The 24,489-nt window shown below is 38.8% G+C and overlaps 1 protein-coding gene across 1 annotated transcript in view; it reads left to right on the forward strand.

The window, feature by feature from the left end:
* The first annotated feature begins 1,336 nt into the window (after nt 1-1,336).
* The window catches only part of LOC129520989 (ephrin type-A receptor 6-like), a 727,437-nt gene continuing 704,284 nt past the window's right edge, over nt 1,337-24,489 (forward strand). Inside the window, 2 exon segments of the mRNA XM_055342191.1 lie at nt 1,337-1,478; nt 1,481-1,720. Of these exon segments, the coding sequence (XP_055198166.1) occupies nt 1,337-1,478; nt 1,481-1,720 (382 nt within the window).

A 24,489-nucleotide genomic window follows, 5' to 3' on the forward strand; every position in this document is an offset into this window, starting at 1 on the left:
AACTCCGCTCCCCGCCGCCCGACCGCCCGTCCGCCCGTCTCGGCGGCCACACGCTCCCTCCGAACATTCTGGGTTGGGGCGGGCTCGTGGACCTCACGCGACGGTGGCACAAGGAGCGCGGGGACGCCAACGATAAGGACCGCCGACAACCGGTCACGGAACCCGCACACTGCCGATGGGTGTGGCTCCGCGCCGCCCTAAAAACACAACATGTCAAATAAAAAAATCCCCAAAAACCCGCATTAAGTTTCGCGTGAGCGCCTCGCCCCTTCCTGTTTCCCGTAGACGAGGAGCCGTCTCCACCTGCCGGCCGCGGAGGCCTTTCCCTTGTCGACTAACCCCCTCTAGCGCCGAGCCGGCGGCCCGAGCCGCCTCGCCCGCCGGGGCGCCCCCCGCAGCCCCGGGACCCCCGGCCCGCCGGGAGCCAGGCGGGCGGCGGGGGCGGGGGCGGGGGCGGGGGCGGCCCGGGGGGCAGCGCTCGGCTGGCCGCCGACCTCGGGCTCCCCGCCGGCTGCTCGCAGCGCGCTCCGACGGGGCCGGCGGGGGCTCGGGGGGCTCGGCCGGGGGGGGGGGGGCTCGCGGGGACCCCGAAGGCCCGCGCCCTCCCCGCCGAGTCAGCGCCGCGCGGCCGCGCCCCGACCTCGGCAGCCTGCTCGGACCCTCCCGGCTGCCGCTCGCCCCTTTCGGCGTCCTGGGACCCGGAGCAGCGGAGGCGGCACAAAGTTGAGGCGCTCGCCCTCGTGGGCGACTTCGGGCGACCGCGCCGGAGGGGGGGGGTCGGCGGCCGCGCCAGGCTCCCGCCCCCGGCGCACGGAGAAGCCCGACCGGCCCGACACGCCGGGCGCCGCCGCGGGGAGCGGGGAGCGGGGAGCGGGGAGCGGGGGGGAGCGGGGCACCGGGTGCGGCCCCGAGATGCCCGCACAGCGGCCGCCCAGGCCGGGGCGCGTCGCGCGAGCGGCGGAGGTGGCGGAGTCCGCGCCGCGAGCCGCCGCCGTCGCCTCCTAGGCGGGGGCCGGGCCGCGGCGGGGGCTGGCTCGGGGGGGGGCTGGCTCGGGGGGGACTGGCTCGGCGCGCTCGCCGGCTCGGGCCCCAGCGGCCAGGGCAGCGCCTCCCCCGGGGGCTCGGCTCGCGCGCCCGCACGGGCCGCCGCACCTGCTCGGCCCGCCCCGCCCCGCGCCGCGCCCGCGCCCCCGCCCCCGCCCCGCGCCCCCGCCCCCGCCCCGCGCCCTCCCCCTCCCCCGCGCGCCCCTCCCCCGCGCAGCCCGGGCTCGCTCCTGCGCGCGCGCTCTCCCGGGCCCGAGTGAATAGTCCTCGCGCGAGCGGGACGCGGCGGTGGATGCGGTTCCGCCCGCTCGCAGCCGCCGGGAGCTCCCTGGCGCCGCGGCCCGCGTCCTCCCCCGGCACCGCTGCGCCGGCTCCCGGGCAGCCTGGACCTTGGCGCCCTGCCCCCGGGGCCTCGCGCGGGGGGCGCCCCGGGACACCCCTGCGGGCCGGGCGGCGGCGGCGGCGGCGGCGGCGGCGGCGGACGGGGAGCGGGACCCGCACCCTGCGCACCGCACCTGGCCGCGCTGCTGTCACTTGCCTCCAAGTGGGAGACGCCGAGAGCCCGGGAGAGCCATGGGGGGCTGCGAAGTCCGGGAATTTCTTTGGCAATTCGGCTTCTTCTTGCCTTTGCTGACAGCGGGGCCGGGCGGCTGCAGCCACGTCTCCAGCAACCAAGGTAAGGGTCGGGCCGGGGGCGGCGGGCCGGGGGCGGCGGGCCGGGGGCGGCGGGCCGGGGGCGGCGGGCCGGGGGCGGGCCGGGGGCGGCGGGGGCTCGGGCCCGCGCGCTGCTCGCCTCCCGCGGGGAACCCGGCCGGGGCGCCGGGAGGTCGGGGGTCCCGTCTCGGGCGCCGGCAGCGGCGACCTCCCGAGGTGCGGCCCCTTCCCTTCGGCTCCCCGGCGGCTGTCGCGGCGCGGCCCCGGGCCCCCCCGGGCCCCCCGGGCCCCCGGGCCCCCCCGGGTCCTCGCCCGCCGCGGGGACCGGACCGCAGCCCTTGGCGGCGGGGGTTGCTGCGCTCGCCGCCGCGCGCCCTGCCCCGTCCGCGGCCAAGGTCCGCCGGTTCCCGGTTATTCCTGGACCAGGTCCCCAGGCTTCCGTGGGGTCCCCTTAGGAGATGGCGCGGTGGGGGTGGGCGCGGGGGCGCCCACAGCAGGTGTGCATTTCCAAGTTGGGGGATATCCTAAAGTCGAGTCGCTGACAGATTGTCTTTTTTTTAGGAAAAAAGACTTTGTCTCAGTAGGTGGAGTGAAACTGAAGAGTGTGTGCAAGTGAAAGTCAGGCTTAGCAAATGGAAAGCGCAGGGAATTCTTGGACACTTCCTGTCCTTGTATTCAGCAATCCCCGTAAGACCCATCTCCTTGGATTTCTGCTGGGAAACGCCTAAGGGTCTGTAAGAACGTCACCTCCTTAGTCCAAATGCCTTGAACTAAGAGGCGAACAATCGTAAAAGTTTTGCAGCATGTACCTGGCCGGATGCTCTCACTGGTGCTGTGATGACCATCAATATGTCACCTGTTATGTCACACTTTTCTGAAGACCTCAAATGTAAGACTTCGGGTTAGAGTTACCATTTAACTCTATATAAGGCCTCGAAATAATTTGCACATATAACAATGGAGGTTAGATGACGTGGAAGTGTGCATTTGCCTTGTGAGGGTGAGAAGGTTAAAGGAGAAGGCAGGTAAAGCAACACAGCCTTCTTTTTTGTCGCAGACGTATGGCCACTTTATTTTACTTGGAAACATTATTCAGAAGCGATATCCAGTTCGTTTTATACAGCTGGTACTTTTGACATGTTTCCCTGATTATTTCTGTTTTGTTTTGTTCTTTTTTTTTTTTTTTTTACCTGCCAGATTGCAAATGCATATGTAGATTTGGAAATCATACAAAACTGTCATGCCTTTGAAGATATGTCACATAAGTGCCACCTACAGTGCCATACTTGCTTATGGAGGTGTTTACCTTCACCCATGTTTCTCATTCGTTTTCAAAGGCTATTGGCATTACATATTGAAGGGGTAGTTACTTAATATACCTCTGCGAAAATAAAAGATTGTAAAAAACGTAAAATTATTTACTTGGACCTTTGTTTGCAGGGAGAGAAAAACAATCTTTAATAACCAGAAAGTCAGACATTTATGTTCTACTATATCTAGTATGTAGTGTGTTAATATACATCTCTTTAGTGGCCACATTCAAAAGAGAGTCATTTACTAGAAACCTTTAACAGACACTTATCGCCATGCAACAATTTCCCTAAATCAACAATTTAGTTTTTCATTAAGTATCTATGATACACCAGTTACCATCCAAGACCCTGGGGAAATTAACATAAATAAAACACATATCAGAATCTCCAAATGACTAAAGAGCCATTCTACCAAAATGTGTCATACGTTAAAGTGTGACCTTTCACACAGTCATATCGAATTTAAGGGTGTAGAGGAGTTATTTGTTAACCTCTTGGAATGATTTTTGTTTATTGTAATGACTTTCCTATACTTTAAAAAGACATCTTACCTAAAATATCTACCAAATAAATGTGATTTATATGTTTTTATCAGTTAGCTTATCTTAATGTCTATGAATGAGTATTACTCAGTTTTCCCGTCTGTTAAGTAGGATCATTAAAGATAGACTACTAAAACTCTTAATTTGAATTTTCATCATTATGATATAAACACAGGCCATGCATAAGATTATGCTTGGATAATATATAGTACCTAAAGGCTAAGTTGGGTAAAATTTAGAGTTCTTCAACGTAAGATGATAGAGAAAATGGGCTCAGATGTTTTTATCAGACACAAATGATTGCTTATAAAATGCTTTATACAGCCTAAACTCATAGTGATTAGAAATTATACCTTTTGTTACTTTGGGATAACTTTTGACTACTGAAATCATCACACTAATGGTTATTAACAAAGTGTCAAACTTTGTTGACGTTATCCTGACTAACATTTTGGAGATGATTTCTTAATTTGTAGTTTCATAAATGACATGATAGGGTATTACAGTGTGTATACAATATAAAAATAAAATATAAATTAGATTTGGTATACACATGATAGTGAATATTAGTAATAAGATTCCTATTTAAGGAGATAGCATTTATCTTCCTCATAACTTGTCTTAAGAGGTAATGGGGTTTATATTTTATATTTTAAAGGTGTTACAGAAGGTAAAATTTCATTTTTATGTGACTTCTTTTCTGATGAAGAGTATTCACAAAGTAAAATTTTAAATGTTGCCCATCTATTTTTACAAATTATATAAAATCCTTCAGAGTTAAAATGAGTAGATTCACTTTCTTCTCCTTTCTTATTTTCCCGTACTTAGGGTGAAATGATGATAATGACAAAAAAAGTGAACTACCTCATTTTTAACATGGTGCTTAACAAGGTACTGAGATAAGTTGACTATAGGAAGCATCTCTTGTCCTTTAACTGGCTCTGAAGCTCTGCACTATAAAGACAAAATAAATCAATTTGACTCTCTCTTCCTATTACCTAAACCTCCTTGAATCGATCAGAAAGTAGAGTTGCTTCCTAGATCACTTCATCTGATTAAGTAAGTGAAAACATGATTTGTGTTCAAATTTCTTTTATTCCATTAATTTTCCCTGTTTAAGACCACAATATTTATGAGGCGTTGTCAATTTTTATTAAAAAATTACAGATTTTACCTTCTCTCTGTATGAGCTTTTATTTCTGTACTGGACATTTAGGTGAATATAAAGCATAATCTTGTTTCATATGTAAGTAACCATGTATATCAATTACAGTGGTTAGTAGCCACCAGGGGTCCATTTATTCAAAGATTACTCTGCTTTAGCAAATAGTACTGTATAGCCTAAAAGAATTAATTTATTTCTCAGGTCATGTTTCCAAAAATAATCAGAAACTAAAATAATTCATTCAAGCCAAATATGGTTTGCATTCAAGAGTCCAGTGAACTCATTTTACTACTAAGATTGTGTGAATTGATCTTCTATATTTTTCCAGGGAACTCAGGACAAATTAAGTAAACAAGCAAAACAGTAGTCTGAATTGTTACTCTCATTGAATTTATTAATTTGAATGAATTGAATGTAAAATCCACTGAGTTGTATGTGAATACAGGTGAGTATACCTGAGCAGAAAAAAATATCTGCCTAATAAAGTTCATAGACTAAAATTAATTATACTTCCATAAGTATTATTCACGAACTAAATATAGTTCTCATAGAAATGGATGAGTTAAATAATTTCACAAAGTTCGAGTGAACTTTACTGGAAATATTAAAAACTTTGTTAAATGAGAGAAACTGGATGATTTGCAAAGTGGTGTATTTCTAAAAGACCTTTCACCTAGATAACATTTTAGGGATAAACTATTCATAGTTGTAAAGGTAAAAGATATTATAATCACATGCCTTCTCATTAAGTGTCAGTGTAAAAACAACCAACAATATAATTTTATCATAAAATTACAAATTAGAGTAAGTCACTGTGTAACTAGTCATTATGATTAGTACTCAAAGTAGAAAGATAAAATGTCATTGATATGCACTGATCATGTAAGTAGTGTTTGCTCTGGGTTTAAAACTATTATCTAAAAACTTTTTAATCTTCAGAAATCATAGTGTTCCCTAAGGACCTCTTCTAAGCAAAAGTAATGTGAACAAAGTGGCTTTATTTGGACTTTCTTAAGAGGAAAAATATATATCTAAGGTATAGGACAAAATTAATATTTACATCTTTTAATTTTTAATATTTTCAAATTTTTCTGTATGATTTTGCATTACCTTTCTATTACAAAATTAAACACTAAGAAAAAATTAGAGTAGAAATACACTTCTGTTTCTTTATTCATCGTTGCCAGTATAAACTAGGACAGAAAGCATTGTAGGTTTCTTGTATTTCCTTCTCCCAACCTCCTTTCCCCATCGCAGGTACACATACCTGAGTACTTCTCACTGCAAACTGCCCTTGTCCCAAATGGTGAAAGAATAGATTGTATTGTATGTACATGGTACATCAACCAGACCCCAGCAGTACTTAGAAGTTTCTTCCTTCTCTTTGACTCCACATTTTTTTGGAAGTATAAATATGGTGGAGATCAGTACATATAGTTAAGTAATCAAAATGAGATGACTTTGCCCAAAGTGCAATTATAATGAAACTAAACTTATACATTAAGTTTAATTAAATTGTCTATTCATATATCACTTTCTTTTTTAAAATAAAAAATAATGCATATTTGAAGTGTGCAACATACTTTGACATACTGTGTCTATAGTGTTTTGATCAATTTGTAATTTCATTAGAGTGGGAGGTGGCATTTGAACCACATTCCAGGGAGGAAAAAGCTAATCCTTAGAGTCAGAAGAATTGCATTCTGGGTACAGGGAACTGCCTAGGCAGTGATCTTGAAAGGAAATGGGCTTGACACATTTGGAGAACTGTGTGTTCAGTGTGACTGGAGCTTACCGAATACAGAAGAGAGTTACACAATGTAAGGTTTGAAAGATGATTAGGGACCACATCCCACAGAGAAGAAAAGAAGTCATAGTAAGGAGTTGTGTTTTAGAATTATTCTAGGTAAAATGGGAAGCTATTGAGAGATTTTAACCATTTTCATTTTAAGAGCATTAAGGCTAGTGAGTAAAGAGATGGTTGGAAGATGGTAAGAGTAGAGTTAGGAGTCTGTTGTAGTTGTTCAGGAGAGGGGTTATATGGCAGCCTGGCCTAGAGTGGTGGTGGCAGAGATGGAGAGAAGGAAAGATGGATTTGAGGTACATTTGGGAAGTAGAATTTATGGGACCATCTTATCTTTACATAAAACTAAATGTAGATGTTCAACATTTATATCACTTTTTCCCCCAAGGGTCCCAGACAAATTTTTGATTACTCGCCATAAAAATTACTTTGCTATAAAATTAGTGATAATTGACAGGGGATATGAGGGATGGGGTGAAATACCCATTTTCTACTTTATTCAGCTCAAACTGTGATTTGAAATATAAACTTAATAGCACAGTCTTGCTATTTCAAGTGGTCATACATACGTATTGGCTCAACAAATGCCATTTGTTATTGCATTTCTCACATAACTTTCCATATATAGTTTTTTTTTTCCCAGAAGGGATAATGGTGCAAGTGAGTGGGGACATCTTCACAAAGCAGTATACTAGTCCAACAGAATCTAGTTTTTAGCTAAAAAGTGCAATATTTAGAAGTTTGGCTTATGTGCCAGTTTTTTTCCATCTCTGTTATAATCAGATAACTGTTACTGAAAACAAAAAATCTAAATGATACTAGATATAAAATGGGTATGTTTTCAGATATTTTCCATTAGTCTTTCTTTCTTTGTGTTTGGTAAATTGAAACCAATGTTCAGAAAATTTCTAAGCAACACAGAAAATGAGATTTTAGGTTATATATTATTCTTAGGGGCAGGGATGAGGGAAGAAACAGGGTTTCCACTAAACAAGAGTAAATTGTGTGTTGTTTAAGAAATTTCCTTGAGTAGTTAATTATCTATTACTTTGAGTTTGTCTTTTAATGTTATATGAGTTCCATTATTAAATATGTAGAAGCATAAAAAATCCTAACTCAATAGTCATATATACTTAGTGTATATTTAGAAAATTCATACTCGGGGGAGGCTTCATTTAAACATTTCCAAATATTCTTAAATATACATTCAAAATTACATTTTACTTTAGTGCTGAGAAATGTTCTGAAAATGCTATTTTTATAGTTATTTCCATTTGATAAACATTTTGACTTCTTATGGAATATACAACTTCACTTTTCAATGGTAGATATTCTAAAACTGCACGGAAACATTCACTCTTTAAACAGATATTTATTGAAGGCCTACTATTTGATAGGTAGTACACTTACCATATATAAGGGGTCAAGGAGAAGTTTCTCTCCCAGAAGATATGATCCAATGATCATAGTTTCCAGGCTCTTTCCAGATCTAGCAAGAAAAATCCGTTTTCTTAAAAATAGATACAAAATCAATTAGAAAAACTTTAAAATACATTTGTTATGTGATAATATATAGCAGTACTGGTGATAAGCCCTCATAATATAGAACATCTATGTACCAGCAAAGTAGTATCTAATATTACATTTTATTTCAAAGCTAAATCACTCAACAATCGCATAGTAAGCATCTCAGGAATTAGGTTCTGAGGCTACAACTGCGATTATCCTACAGCCTCTGTTCTTTACTAACTCAGTCTGCTCTGTTGATGTTGCATATCTTTGGGTTTTTTTTTTTTTTATGATAGTCAGAGAGAGAGAGAGAGGCAGAGACACAGGCAGAGGGAGAAGCAGGCTCCATGTACCGGGAGCCCGACGTGGGACTCGATCCCGGGCCTCCAGGATCGCGCCCTGGGCCAAAGGCAGGCGCTAAACCGCTGCGCCACCCAGGGATCCCGATGTTGCATATCTTTGAATCATCTTTAATTACTTGATGATTTTTATGGGTTGAAGAATCTTGCAGTACATGAGATTATGAGGGAGAGAGAGAAAGGAGTAAAGAAATATTACCAATCATTTTATGCATTTTACTTGTGAAATTGTTACACAAGAATCTTCCAAGGTTTTATGATGGGTATATATTTAATTATATGAAGAGGAAACATAAATGCGCATCTTAAAAATATCTTCATGGTACAGAAACATATTTCACATATGTAATGGCTTTCCATGGACTGGCATGTAGCATGAGTTTTTGTTCAAAGGATATTAGACTAGCATATTTTGATGGTGTAAGGGGAATTAATGATCAAAAACTATAATTTAAAAACAAAACAAAAAAACTATGATTTATGTTGAAGATGCAAGTTTCCAGTTTGAAACAAGCCTACCTTAATTGAACTTTGTAGTGAGAATTGAAGTTAAAGTGTGTATTTTCAGTCCACGTCCAGAAAAATACATTCAGCTACTTTCTTAGGATATTGCTGAGTCCTCCAGCTGTTGGCCTGTTTGATGACCTGTACTTGAATATAAATGAGAAGTCATCGCTCTTCCTCCTATTTCATTTCATAACTTCAAGTGTAAAAGTCATACTTTTTGATCATAGGAGATAGCAGATAACAGCTCCTTTAAAACTGGGTGTCCAGGAGGTGGAAATAATTAATGTTATTTTTCTCTTGTAATGTTAGATATCTTTGTGGATATCTGGAGCTGATAGAAAGTAAGCAAACATGTAAATACATAACTTATTCATGTGTTAATTTACAAGTAACAATAGGATAATTATATTTTTCTTTCAGGTTGGCTGTACTGTATTATGATGCTTCTATTTTGTGGTACATGGGCATTGCAATGAGAAACACATTCCTGGAGAGTACATAAAGTGTAATATCTAGAGTAAGGAAAAACATTTGCCCCCGATTAAAAAAATCAACATATCAAAATTTACCTACCTATGATGATTATTGCCCCTAATTTGAGTTATATCATAATCTCACCTTAACATTTACTTTAAAAGGCAGAAATTTGTTCCTGATGTTGCTGATAGATGATACTTCAATGTTGCTGAAGATAATAGAAATTAAATGTATAGAGAATTAAAATGTGCAGAGACCAATATATGTTATTCTAAAAATTGACAGTTTACACAACTGAAATTTACTTTTAAATATGCAGTAGCAGAGTAGCTATACAGATACCAAAATGAAAGAAAAATAGAGATCAAAGAGAGAGCTGAATTATGGTACTATTTAAAAATCGAACCTGTTTGCTAAAGGAGTCTCTCATTACGTATCTTGCATAAAATTCTTAGATTCCTTAATCTCTGCAAGTATGGAAGTGTCCAGTGATGAGAATCTTAGGTAAAGCCTAAACCCAACACAGGAAACTTCTTTCCATACTCCCTCTGGATTTAAAGAATAGATAATGTTTAGATAATGTTTATCTTGTGAATGCAAGTGAAAATAATTAGTAGTTGCCATTAAATGTGACAAGAAATAGTTGAGCAAACTAGTAGATAGCATTTTACAAAATCATAGGAGTTTTGTCAGTTTCCAAAATTAAATAAAATCTATACATTGGTCCACTTATTAACAATTAGTATATCTCAACAACAAAAAAAGCCCTGAGAATATAATAGGACAATTTTAGGATACTAGAACATTTAGTGAGGAAAATTCACCCTTACCTTGGCTGTTTTATATGTACTGTTAAGGGAGAGAGCAGTCAGAAAGAGATCTCAATTTCTATCTGGAAAAGAAACCCAAAATTTCAGAAGTATATATTGTTGGTATAATATATTGCTTAATGTAGCTCACAATAAGTAAAAATTAACATGTTCCAATTTTATTGCTATATTTATGATACTGTATTAGAGTAAAAGTAAAAGGCACTTATAGTAGGTACAATAACTTACTGTCTTACATTGTTATAGTATAATAACTTCATTTTATAGGTTAGAAACACTGTAGTCCACTCAGGTTATTAAAAATATCAGTTTGGTTCTTTGTTTAAAAAAATTAGATGTGTAAGAATTTTTTAATATTTACTAGTTTTATGAGCAGAAATGTATGTATGCCTTGTTTTTTTCAAGAGCCCTAATACCTAGTAAATCAGAATTAAAATTTAAGAATTTATTTTGAAGGTTAGTATTCTAAAGTTTCAATATGGTTGTGAAGCTAAGTGAAGTTTCTTTTTTTCTTAAAGATGTAACCAAGCCTTAAATCAGTTAAAGTTGTTCGCCTGTTTCTATAATACAGTTCTCAAATACTTCTTCATTGCAATATAGCCATAGTTATCTTTGGGTTTTTTGTTTGTTTTTATTTTTATTACTTAGATATGAACACTTCATTTCTTAATCTATATGGTGTGTTTATATATTTTTCCTAGAATTCTCAAACTAGTTCAACAGTAAGTGCACATTCATCTAATTTTTACATGAAATATATTGATACCTACTATGTTTTTTTCACTGCTGGCCCAGGAAACATAAAGGCAGGCCGCCGCCCAGAAGCTCCAAGAGCCTAAGGTTTAACTAATTAGGCTCTTGATACATCCGTGAATAATTAAAATGTTAATTTATACGTCAAAGTAATATGGATTGCTTGTTGCATAGATAAGTTCACATCTGTGAACGATTGTTTACAGAAATGAAAAGATAAAAGTGCTGTTCTTAAGGATCTGTGGAGGCCATAATATAAGGAGACACTGAGAATAAATATTCATTCAATATATTGGCCATGACTTTGTGTGACTGCTAGAAGTGAGATAAGAAAGAGCTGCCTCCTGGCCCAAAGGGCAGTGTTGTGAAATGGAAGAGATATACCTGACAGTTAAACACCAGCAATATAGGATTCCAAAGATAAAATGAAGGGAAAGAACATAAAATTTTACAAACAAATAAGCTTGAATTACACATGGGAAATGAAAATGAGCCTCACATTTATCAGGATTCATTGTCATGAACATGTGAAACTAATAAGAGAATTAAAATGAATAGCTCCTTCAGAGACCTCAATTTTTAAGTTACTTTGAATAGTTACTCTGCACTTAAAGATTAAAATTTATTCTGCATATAAATGCAAAGTAAATATTCAAGTGAGTAATGTCTTACATTGAACATAGAACTTTCAAGTAAGCAAACTTTCAAGTAAGCGGTACAACTTGGCTTTTTCATTAAAAGTTTTATCAGGTTCTTTAAGAAATATATTTAATGATGGTGCTTTTACAAAAAAAAACACAAAATCTAAATTTTAATAGATTGTATGTGATTTTGTCTACTCAATATTTTACCTTTAGATGAAGGTGTAATTGGCAATACCCATACCGTTTACATTATATTTAACTTAAAGATTAAAATCTATAGCTTCTTGCTGTCTCCTACCATGTTAATTTCTTGTTTTATTATAATTCTCTTTCCTGTCTGTCTTAAATGTTTTTTAGCAGTGTTTCATAACTTTGAACTTGCTGGTATTCCTTAATATCTATCTTGAGAAATTAGGTAAATTGCTGTTTGATCGACCCTGTATTTTATATTTGAAAAATGTGTCTGTAGAAACACGCAGAGATAGAAATTGCTGCTGGAACTTGGTATTTTTAAACAGAGAGAAATCAATGGCAGATTATCCGTGATTAGCTGTTGACATTTAGATTTGCACATTTAGAATGTCAAAAGCTCTGAAAACTATCAATTTAGTTCCTAAATTACAATATTCTTATTTTCAAATCTAACATTTTATGGTTCTCATCCTCCCTCCAGTGTAAAGATGTACTTTAAGAAAAACAATTAATTGAAATAATTACAGATCTCTTTACAAACCAGATTTTAATTGATTCATTGAAAAAAATTAGTTATCTGCCCATAAACCTAATGGATTACTTATACCTTTGCATGTATCTGGTTTGTTGTTATTACAAAATGCTGGTACAGGCATTATTTCTATCTTACGAAAAATATCTTTATAAGGCATATTATAGTTTGTTTAATATATTTCTTCTCCTTTAATCATATGATAACTGGAATATGGTTGCTGCTATGTCAGAAAAATTATTTTAATTCTATATCAGGGTATATATCATTAAGTCTTTAAAGTATTTTCTCCCAGAAGACATGACTAACCTAGACTGTTGGAATCTGACTTGCTGCCAGACTCTACTAGATTGATGATATTTATCAAGGCTTAATATCTTAATTGTAAAAGATTACAACCCTATATACACCATGCCATACACACATAATGCTTATAACATGGAATCCCATTCTCCAAATGCATCACTAGCTTGGTGGAAAGTTCTATTCCTGAGATGGTGCCAGAATTTATAAAGGTTTTATGATACCTATAAAGCTAAGGAAAAAACCCCACAAATTTCTCCATTAACATATAATGTGTCACTAATATATTAATTCCCCAAGTCCAGGATTGCTCTCAACTTCCAATTCAAACATTTTACTTGATTCTATTTCAATTTAAAAATAGAGAGTATTCCATGCGAACTGGCTATTTTTAATTTATCTCTTTCAGCTCTTAAACTGGAATGCTTATGATTTTTGCTTTTGATGTGTCTGAGTTCTTTACATACTGTTTACATGTGTGATGTTGACTCCCAAGTATTTCCCGTAAGTCGTCTTTAAAGAAGTTTCTCCCTGTTTGGATATCAAGATTGGCTTCAAGCACCCAAACTTCCCCCCTCACCATTCCTTTCCCTCTAAGATTTGCTTCTGAGGAGTCATGCACACATTGATCAGTCTTACATGCACGTGCAAGAATGGCTGGTAGTTACCTAGCTGTAGCTGGAAAAGAGGGTGACAGGCTGAAGTGGAGGACTGTTAGTTGCATGGGGTGAGGTTGACACAAAAGCAGGTTCGTGTGGCTTTACTGCAAGTGTGACTTTAGCTGGAATCCACACGTGCATATACCGTCCCCTAACATTGTCTAACTCTGAAAAAATTTCCTTGGGTGGCAAAGGCTGGAAAACAGTGAAAGGGGGCTAGGAATTTGAGCAAGAGCTAAGGCTACATCTTCAGCTAAAAGCAAGGAAATTTCCTTCCCCAGCTCTCATTTCTCAGTGCTTAATATTTTTGAAGGAGTTTACAGTTTAATGGAATTATGTCTATTGGTCTTTTTTTCTCAGTTAATTTTCTGAGTTTTCGTGTGTGGAGAATCTTTGCACATCCTATTTAGCTAATTTTTTTAGATATGTTGTGGCCTCAGGTTAGTATATCTTGCCTCCAAGGATGCTATGACAACAAACATTTCTTTTGAAGATATGAAATGTTCTAGAAAGCAATTAAGCAGACTATTGAAACATATTCGTACACTTGGATCCATTAATTCTACTTTCATGAATTTAAGTTCTAGGGAAAAGCATAAAGAGGCTAACAGTTTTCTACAAGGGTTTTTGTCTCAGTCTTATTTATAGAACTGAAAAATTGGAATCAGAGTAAATGCCCCCAAAGAGAAGAATTTTTATGGGGGCATAACTTCCGTTATCTGGAAGAATTCTTGAACGAGGGCCTGAGAATCAACAGGTGTCCCAAATTCCTCTGCGTGGGACACTACTGAGGGACATGGGAAAGGAGGTAGGAGAACCAGAGAAGACTTGCGAGAGAAACAGTCTGATGGAGATTCTGGGGTCTGTTCAGAGTAGCCAGGAGGACAGTTTCAAAGTGATGGTGATGACCCTCAATCTGAAGTTTGCATGACTGAGATGTGAACGGACCCCCCTCCGCTGCCTTCACCTGTCCAGTTTTATCACGGTCTGTTATACTCCAGAAAAGAGGGAATAGAAACTCTAAGTAGAAATTCCCTGAAGAGAGCAGGACAGGTGGGTTACCACCCTACCCCCAAAAATAAATTCCCGAAGATAGAAGGTTTAGCTATGGGCTGAATGGGGTTCCCTGGGGACTTGGCCCTGTCCCGGTCGGTCGGTGGTTAAGAACAGCAGCCGGGGCAGGTATTTTCTTCTCATTTAGCCCTAAAAGGAGTCTCTGATCCCTTCGGAGGAGGCGGCACGGATGCATCTAACAGACAGCATCCCCGCAGACCATCTATGGGGGGCGAAGAATTTAAGAAAGAAAAGAAACAACACTTCCGTGCGTTCACTACGTGTGCGGTTTCCCTTATCAGGAAATACAGGTCAAATGCATAAGAAATGGATTGTAGGGAAGGGAAAGGGAAGGCGGCAACTTTAGCAGTAGCAGTAGGGAGTCTCGTTTTACAGGCTTTCGGCCCCTTCGCTTCCCTTCCCCTTTTGTGGATGCGCAGTTCTCTGCACGCCTGTTCTCTGCTCCTGGGGACGGGCCGCAAGTCAGGGGTTTGGTTGTGGCTCCTAGCCAAGTGAAAAGGGGGGGGGGCTCTTAGCAAAGCTGAAGGAACAGAGCTCTCTAAGCCTCCATCCCCTCTTTTCCTGGATGAAAGGCCGTGGATCATTTCCTAAGGCTCCTCTAGCTCCATCATGCTGAGCTTTCAAACACATTTTGCAGCGACAGCCACCAATCCTCTTCTCTCCTTGCTGCCTGATACCCGACCAAGAGCTGACTTTACATCCTTCTGATTTTTAGCGACCAGAGGATTAATTGGATCACATGCTATCACTGACAAATGGCTCTCTAGCAAGGGTATATTCTGAATTACACCATCTCCAGATTTGGAGAAATTGTAAAAAAAAAAAAAAAAAAAAAAGTTATTCATACAAACTGGTTGGGATGACCAGGGTCAGGAGATATATCCCTGCATCATCTCAAGCAAAGCTTCAGATTCAGATTATATTTTTGGCTGTGTTTTGGAGGTTGCAAGCTATTGCAAACAGCCCAACTTTATAATGGTTGTAAAAGAGGGCACCCTGTGGCATGCAGACAGACCACTTTCTCTTAGGCTAATAAGTGTCATTTGTTTATCAAGAATACTGTTGCTTAAAAGTTTTGCATGTTCCTTTTTTTAAAACATTTGATGGAGGGGTGGAATCATTGCTTTCACTTTGGGCAGAATAAATTATGAAGGGAAAAAGGAGCCCACACAGTGCAAAAAGAAAGGAATACAGTTAAATACAGTTATTTCCTTTTACTCCAGGAAGTTTGATTCCTGTCAATAATCTGTGCTCTCACGAACTGTGTGATGCTCCCTTTCCAATAAAGCCCTGAGAGAAATAGCTGGATTAGAAGGAGTATGTGTTGTTCAGATGTACTCAAAGAGATTGTGGTCATTTACTTGCTCTCTTGTTCTTGGAAACTGTTGATAATTTTTGAGCATGTTGGCAATTAATGTGAATTTCTTCTTAAAACTAAGTATATGGCAATCCATAGCAGTGTGGGAGCTACCTTCTAATTTCATGGGGAAATAGAAATAGTGTCTGTTTCCTGTCCCCTTATTCTTTTCAACATGCTGATTTGATTATTGAAATCCTGTGTTGATGGGCACCTGGGTGGCTGAGATGGTTGAGCATCTGACTCTTGGTTTGGCTCAGGTCCTGATCTCAGGGTCATGAGATTAAGCTCTGCCTGGGGCTCCATGCTCAGTGGGGAGTCCACTTGAAGATTTTCTTCCTCTGACCCTCCCCCTACATGCTCTCTCTAAAATAAATAAATCTTAAAAAAAAAAGAAATCTTATATTAAATGCTTATGACTATCATATATAGGAAATGGAATATATTTGAAATAAATACACGTTAAGCTTGAGTTACTCTATTTTGTGTAAAAGCTCAAAAATAGCTTACTTAGCTATTACTGTAGCTCTTATAACCTGTTAGCAGTTATTTCCACTCCGTCTACATACACACACGGTCTGAAACACTATGCTATTTGCTCTATCAACTTTTTTTCCACTTAGCGTGCAATGGTTCACATAACTCCAAGTATCTCATTTTAGTGCTATAATGAAAAGAACTATAAATTTAAAATGCGTGTACATTTTTATCTTTTTGACTGTATTTCAGGTCATATTACATTAAGTACTCCAAATATAACCTGCTTGAGCCTGTAGTTATTAGGAAAATCAGTTCTAATTTAAGTCCAAAATAAATGGATAGCATCTTTGTGCTTAAAGAGGATATTTCTCTGAAAAAAACTCCAACATGTTTTACACTCAGCAGTCTCTCCCACTAATGCACATATAAAAATGTGTCTCCATTTGATGGAGGATTTCACATACTAGGAAAAATAAAGAAAAAGACCAAATGCTTTTCAACTATGTATATTAATTTAATTCTACTGCTTTATCTTTTTTATTCCACCTCTCTAAGGTGAGTAAGCAGCATAAATTACTGCACTTATTTTACTAATGGAATTTATATGGACATTAAATTACTTAGCAAAGCTGATAGACCAAATTAGTGACCACAAAGGAAAAAGAAAGCAGATCTTAGGCCTGTTAGATCAGTGTACTTTCTAAATGGGAAAAATTAAAAATTCAAAGATACTAAATTTAAATATTATTTCTTAATATTAATGTCTTGAAAGTGTTTAAAATCACTGAACCTATATATCTTATGAAATAATGCTAATCTGTTTTAAAAGAATAGAAGAATTATTTGGAAAAAAAGTCTGGATGGGGGCCTGGCTGATTCAGTACAGCATGTGACTCTTAATCTCAGGGTCCTGAATTCAAGCCCTGCGTTAAACATGGAGCCTACTTAAAAAAAAGTCCTTGGGTTATAGAACCTTTATATATATATATATATATATAATATATATATAATATATATATCAGTTAATAGTATGACTAAGTGATGTTATTTTTGCTCTCATTTTCTTTATATATTTTATTGCTTTTTGTTTATTATTTATATTTACTTCTCACCTGTTTGCTTACTAATTTGTCTTGGTATGTGTAGGCTGTCTGTATAAGCAGTCTTGATTAATGAGCAATGATGACAGCTCAAGTACCAAATGAGAAGCTGTATAGTTTAAGTCTTCAGTTCCTCATGCTCCTCCACATGGGTTACTTTTGATTTTCTGTCAAATCAGATCTAGCATAGCAGCTATTGAGTCGTAGGATCTCTAAGAGTTGCTGCAGAACTTGTTAAAGTGACAGATTGCTGAGACCACTACCAAAGAATTGGATTTAGCGTTTGAATTCATTTTTAAGAAGCACTCTACAAAATTCAGATGGAAAGGGTTTGAGAAACCCCAACTTAGAGATTCCCATTTGTATCGGTTCTAGTTCATTGTTTGCAAGCAGTAGGAATTAAAGCTAGCTAAAATAAACAGAAAAGGGGTAAAGATATTGTACAATCCACAGAATCAGAGTATCGCGGAGAACAGACTTTAGAAGAAGTTGGGAACCAAGGTAGCACCTGGAATCTAGGCGTCAGGAGTTATTAGCCTCCTTGGGCTGAATTGATTTCAGCCCTTTTCCTCCTATAATTTTATTACTCAACTAAAAACTTATCTCTGCAAGAGTGAGTCTGATTGGCATAGTTCATGTCATGAACCAGCATCATTGTAAGAACAGAACCCCTTGATTGACAACCTTAACATGACTGGATGCTATCCATTATCCGTTCCACTTCTTTTAGGGACAGCATTTTTAAGAAATTACTTTCCCACATAGTATCCAGTCAGACATGCAGCATATGTCTGATCATTGATCATGTAATGTAATTATCCAAGTAACTTTTTAAAATAATTTTAGCCCTTATGCTAAAAACTATTAAAAATACAAGTTTGTATAATTAGAGTCTATAGAGTTTCCAGGTTCAGACCAAGGAAATTAGGCATAATTTTTGCTATTACCCTCCATAGAATATTACTAATTTATGGGGAATATTTTAATAGAATCATGAAGCCAATCTCCCAAAAGGATAGTATATATTTGCTTTGACCTAAGTACAATTCAAAACATCCTTTGTTATGAAAACTCTCTACAGTATTGAAGACCAAGAAATGTACAGGTGACCTGAACCAACCTTTGCTTTTCAAGAGATTTGATTTTTTAGTCAATGGCTTGGTGCCTATGTCCAAACTTTCAGTGCATTAAAATATTGTACAATATTTTGATCATCACCATTGGCCTGATTAACATGAGAAAATTTATAACACAAAATATTGATCCAACTTCCACATACAACTATTGTACTTTAAGCTCTTTTCTAAACTGTAGAACAAAACAGTTTCTAAGCCTTGTATTTTTAAATAACATTTAAGGAGCTTGGATTTTATTTTTTTTTAAGATTTTATTTATTTATTCATGAGAGACACAGAGGGAGAGAGAGAGAGAGAGAGAGAGGCAGAGACACAGGCAGAGGGAGAAGCAGGCTCCATGCAGGGAGCCCGACGTGGGACTCGATCCTGGGTCTCTAGGATCAGGCCCTGGGCCAAAGGCAGAGCTAAAGCACTGAGCCACCCAGGCTGCCCTGGAGCTTAGATTTGAAAACTGTCAGTGTTTGATTTTAAAACAATTACTTTTCTATAAACCGTTTTCTCAGAAATAGCTGCTCAGTGTTATAAACAATTTTTGAGTGCTCCCTCCTTGCTAGGACCATACTGAGTAACATAGTTATGTAATCCTTACAACAATCCATAAAGTAGACATTATCATTAACATCCCCATTTTACAGGTAAGAAAATCAGGACAAAGAAGAGGTTAGGTAATTTAGCAGAGTGTTAATGGGTGTTAGTTACAGAGTGTTAATGGTTCATATGTGTCCCCCTCCCCGCCCTAAATTCATATGTTTAAGTCTTAATCCCTAGAGCCTCAGAATATGACCTTTCTTTTGGAAATAGGATTCGTGCAGACATAAGCAGTTAAAATGAAGTCACACTGGTGTAGGGTGGGCTCCCTAATCCAATGTAACTTTTGTCTTAATAAAAAAGAGAAAATTTGGATATGGACATGTACACAGGGAGAGACTATGTAAAGATGAAGGCAGATATTGGAGTTACACATCTGCAAGTCAAGGGATACCACAGGTTACCAGAAAATTACTAGAAGCTGGGAAAGGACCATGAAACAGATGCTTTCTGAAAGCTCTCCCAAGGAACCAACCTTGCTGACTTCTCCATTTTAGAATTCTGGTTTCCAGAACTAAGACAATACGTTTCTGTTATTCTAAGCTACCCAGTTTGTGACACTTTGTTCTGGTAGCCCCAGGAAACTAACAGAGTAAAGGATTTGGGTTTAGACACCATGGCTCCATAGTTTACATTCTTCATCAACATACTATATTTTCTTAAGAGAATTGAATACATCATCTCTTAGCAAGTGAAAGAGATCGAGACTAAGAAAGCTAGACTAAAAGAACTGGTAGTATTTTTTTGGAGCTTAATGTGCCTCTTTGCAAGGATGTTTGATGACTATCAAGTACTGACTAAAGTGCTATTTTCCTTTAAAACTGATAACAAAAAAGAAACAGAATAACTGACTAAATATGGTTGGAAAAGAACATGATTTGAAAATTTCATTATAAATTATAAATTTATATGAATTAAGCTTATTTAAATACATAGAAAAATATCCCCCTTACTAAATGCCTAGGGAGAGAGAGAAAATCTTCAAGAAGATCTCGGTTGTTGCTGTTTGGCTGATAATTGTTTATATATATCTCAGCTCACGTGGAGTATGACTTTTGCATAAGCCCAGCATGATTACTAGTGAATTAAACAGGAAAAAATGTAGAAGAAAAATATGATTCTTATTCTACAAACCATAATGGAGAATATGCATGGCCTTCTGCCCATAACTTTTTCTAATTAAAACTGACAGCTGTGGAATAAAGGAAAAGTCATGCATAACCTAGGTTTCTTCTGTTCAGAAATAAATGCAATGAAAGGCAAAGTGAGAAAGAAGTAGGAGGTACTTAGAAGGTGCATTGATACCTCAACTCTGAAATAGTAGAAGCAATAATGAAAAGCTCAGTATGTCCAAATACTCTGAGTTGCCAAGAATAGAAAGATAAAGGTCTAGAAAACTTGATATTTTATACCTTCCAATTTTGAGAGATTAAAGATGAGATAAGGTGAGTTTTCTGCTTGTATTTAGTAGAGGAAATGGTAATGTATAGAGCAGAGATAGCCTATTATTCAAATTTGATCAGTGAGGTGCTTGATTTGTATCTCCTTATATTTATTTTTTACTTTGTTCAGAGTTGTACAATCAAGTAAGCCTGAGATTGAATCCCAGTCCTATGTTTTATTAAAAATTAGTTTCTTGGGCTGGGGGGCACCCGAGTGGCTGTCAGTTAAGTATCCAACTTGTTATTACTGCTCAGGTCATGATCTCAGAGTTAAGAGATTGAGCCTTGTACTGGGCTCCACATTGGGCATGGAGCCTGTTTAAGAATCTCTATCTCTCCCTTTGCCCCTCTTCCCAACAACCTTTAAAAATATTAGTTTCTTTGAAACTGGCCTAATAATTTGGCCTTGCTTTAATCATTTATAAAATAGCAAAAAGAACACCTAATCAGTTTTGAGAATTTATAGTTGCCCCTGGTTACACAATCACAAATATATAATAGCTAATATAAATCAAGTTATTAGCATGTTTTAAGGACTTGAGGGCATTATTTCATACCATCCCCTCATCTGGATTAGGAAGTAGGCCATTTTGTTTATTCACATTCAACATCTGAAGAAACTGAGAGTTTGAGGAATTTGGTCAAGGTCACAAGCTAATAATCTGGATATTTTGGAATCAAATCTATATCATTACCTTTGAAATAACACACACAAAGTCATTACTAGTGCCCCTATATCAAGATTACTATCAGTAAATTTAGTTCTTTGTGATTTTACTAATAGGAGGAGACAAATAGGTGGAGACAACTTGCTGTGGATTTGGTGATGGAAATATGTTCAGGTTACCAGTTGCTTCAAAGGAAGAGATAGTCACATCTACTTTCAGGCATTAAGAAGAACTTTATATGAGCAGTGAAGCTCAAGCTGAGTATTGAAATATTAGTTGCTATTCATCAGGTGATTAGTGACTTCAGTCATTCCAGACAGTAAGTAACAAGTACAAGAGCATGGAAAACACATATGAGTATTTTGTGGGGGGCCAGTAAACAGGAATAGGTAGATATTATGAAAAAGAATGAGGCAGGAGACAAAGGGAGAAAAATAGGTAGGAGTCTGGACATGAAGAGCCTTGAATGATGTGCTAAGTGGTTTGTACTTTATCAGAGGTTCTTAATCATGATTGTACATCAAAATCATGTTGGGGAATTTTGGAAAAATATCTGAAATGTAATGAATTTTGAACATCTTTCTTCCTGCTCTTGTGAAGACTCATTAAGCATGTAGTAGACTCTTAATAAATATTGGCTGCTTGATCTCAGCAGTTAGCTTTTATTAGCTATTATAGCCACTTCAGAAATATTTTTAATTATTTCAGTGAGTGATGTAAAGAAATTTTTCATTATTAAAAAGTTATATTTTATAGAGATGTTCAAGAATAAAAAAAGAAGATATTAAGTTAATTATGGCCCAGTAGCAGTCAGCATTATATGTTGATATATGTATTGATGATTTACTGATAAATAGCCAAAGGCTACATTATTTTGTGAGCAACACATTCATGTATTCTTACCCTACTGATACCATGTTAGCATGATATAAGGCACACTGACTGCTTTTTACCATGATCTTAAAGCTGACAAACTAGTTATTTCCCTATTTTAAATTCTAATATAGAATGGGTGGGGTTTTTTACAATTAATGCTACATGAAGCTTTAGTTTGTCATTAGTGCTTCAATCAGAAAAAAATGAAACTGAAAAATTATCTAGAAATAAAAATAAAAACTATTCAGTTTCACATTTAAGGAGATTGTAATAAGTCACTGAGTCCTAACAGTATATAAAAAGCTAAACAGACTGAAAAATGAACTCTTTTTGGATCTATAAGAGAGGGGATGGATACAGAGCAAGTTGCTGCCTCCAAGATAGGAGAAATAGGCTTCTCAGAGCAGAGAATCACAAACAGAAACAACCACAGGAACCAGTGCTAGGTACATCATGTCTGGCTATCAAGGAAAAAAATTATGAGGTATACCAAAAGGCAAAAAACACAATTTGAAGAGACATAGCAAACATCAGAAGCAGATATGGTTGGAATTACCAAATCAAGATTTTTTTCTTTCAAGTTTTTACTTAAATTCCAGTTAACATACAGTGTGATATTAGTATCAGGAGTAGAATTTAGTGATTCATGACTTACATACAACACACAGTGTTTATCACAAGTGCCCTCCTTAATACCCGTCACCCATTTAACCCATCCCCCACTCCAACAATCATCAATTTGTTTTCTAAAAACTACATTTTATGGTTTGCCTCTCTTTTTTCCCTCCTCTATGTTCATCAGTTTTGTTTCTTAAATTCAAATCAAGAATTTAAAATCATTATGATTAATATACCTAAAGGTTTTTTTTTTAAGATTTTATTTGTTCATGAGAGAGAGAGAGGCAGAGACAAAGGCAGAGGGAGAAGCAGGCTTCATACAGGGAGCCCAATGTGTGACTTGATCTCGGGGCCTCCACATCAGGCCCTGGGCCGAAGGCAGCACTCAAACCACTGAGCCACCTGGGCTTCCCTATACTAAGTTTTTTTTTTTTTTTTAAGATTTTATTTATTTATTCATGAGAGATACAGAGAGAGAGAGGCAGAGGGAGAAGCAGGCTCCATGAAGGGAGCCCGACGTGGGACTCAATCCTGGGTCTCCAGGATCAGGCTCTGGGCTGAATGCGGCGCTAAACTGCTGAGCTACCCGGGCTGCCCACGAAAGGGTTTTTAAAAATATTTTATTTATTTATTCACGAAAGACACACAGAGAGAGGCAGAGACACAGGCAGAGGTAGAAGCAGGCTCCCCATGAATAACCTGATATGGGACTCAATCCCAGGACCCTGGGATCATGACTTGAGCCAAAGGCAGATGCTCAACCACTGAGCCACCCAGGCACCCAATATGCTAGAGCTTCTAATGGATTAATTATACATTGTTCAAGAATAAATAGGCAATATAAGCAGGGAGGTGGAAATTCTAAGAATGAGAAAAAAAGATATGCTAGAGAAAAACAATAACAAACACAAACAAGATAAAGAATGCCTTTAAGGGCTTGTTATTAGACTGGACACAGAAGAAGACATCTCTGAACTAGAGGGTCTATCAATAGAATCCTGAAAAAAAAATATCTAAGAACCATGGAACAACTACAAAAGGTGTGACATACACATAATGAGAATACCATAAAGAGAAGAGAGAAAGGAACAGATGGAATTTCTGGAGTAATAGTGTATAAGAATTTCCTCCAAATTAATGTCAGATATCAAGCTGTAGATCCAGGAAGCTTGAAGAATACCATGTAGGATAAATGCTAAAATAATAATAACCAAACAACAACAACAATGCTGAGACCTATTACTTTCAAACTATAGAAAACCTAAGAGAAAGAAATAATCTGCAAGAATCCAGAGGCAAAAAAATAACTCACCCTAATGGAGCAAAGATAAGAGTTATATCTGTCTTTTTCTCAGAATAAATGAGAGCAGGATGAAATATTTAAAGTGTTAAAAGAAAAACACCACCAACTTAAAATTTTGTACCCTGTGAAATTTTCTTTTTTTTTAAATTATTCTTTAAAGGTGAAAGAAAAAGACATTCTCAGACAAAAATTGAGAGAATTTGTTGTCAGTAAACCTGCCTTGCAAGAAATTTTAAAAGAAGTTCTTTAAAGAGAAGAAAAATACTATACATGAGAAACTTGGATTTACGTAAAGTAATGTAAAGCACCAAGGAAGGAATAAGTGAAGGTAAAATAAAAACTTAAAAATTATTAAAATTATAGGGTATTTTACTACAAAGAGATACAGTTTAATTTGAAAGTGGACTTGCATTAGTTGTAGATGTATATTTCAAACTCAAGGGCAACCACTAAGAAAAGTAAAAGGTAAGTAACTGATAACTAATAAAGGAGAGAAAATGGAATGATAAAAACAAGCTTAATTAAAATTACAGTAGAAAATGAGTGGGGAAAAAACAGAG

Source organism: Nyctereutes procyonoides, unplaced genomic scaffold, assembly GCF_905146905.1.
Source record: "Nyctereutes procyonoides isolate TBG_1078 unplaced genomic scaffold, NYPRO_anot_genome, whole genome shotgun sequence".
Taxonomy (NCBI): Eukaryota; Metazoa; Chordata; class Mammalia; order Carnivora; family Canidae; genus Nyctereutes; species Nyctereutes procyonoides.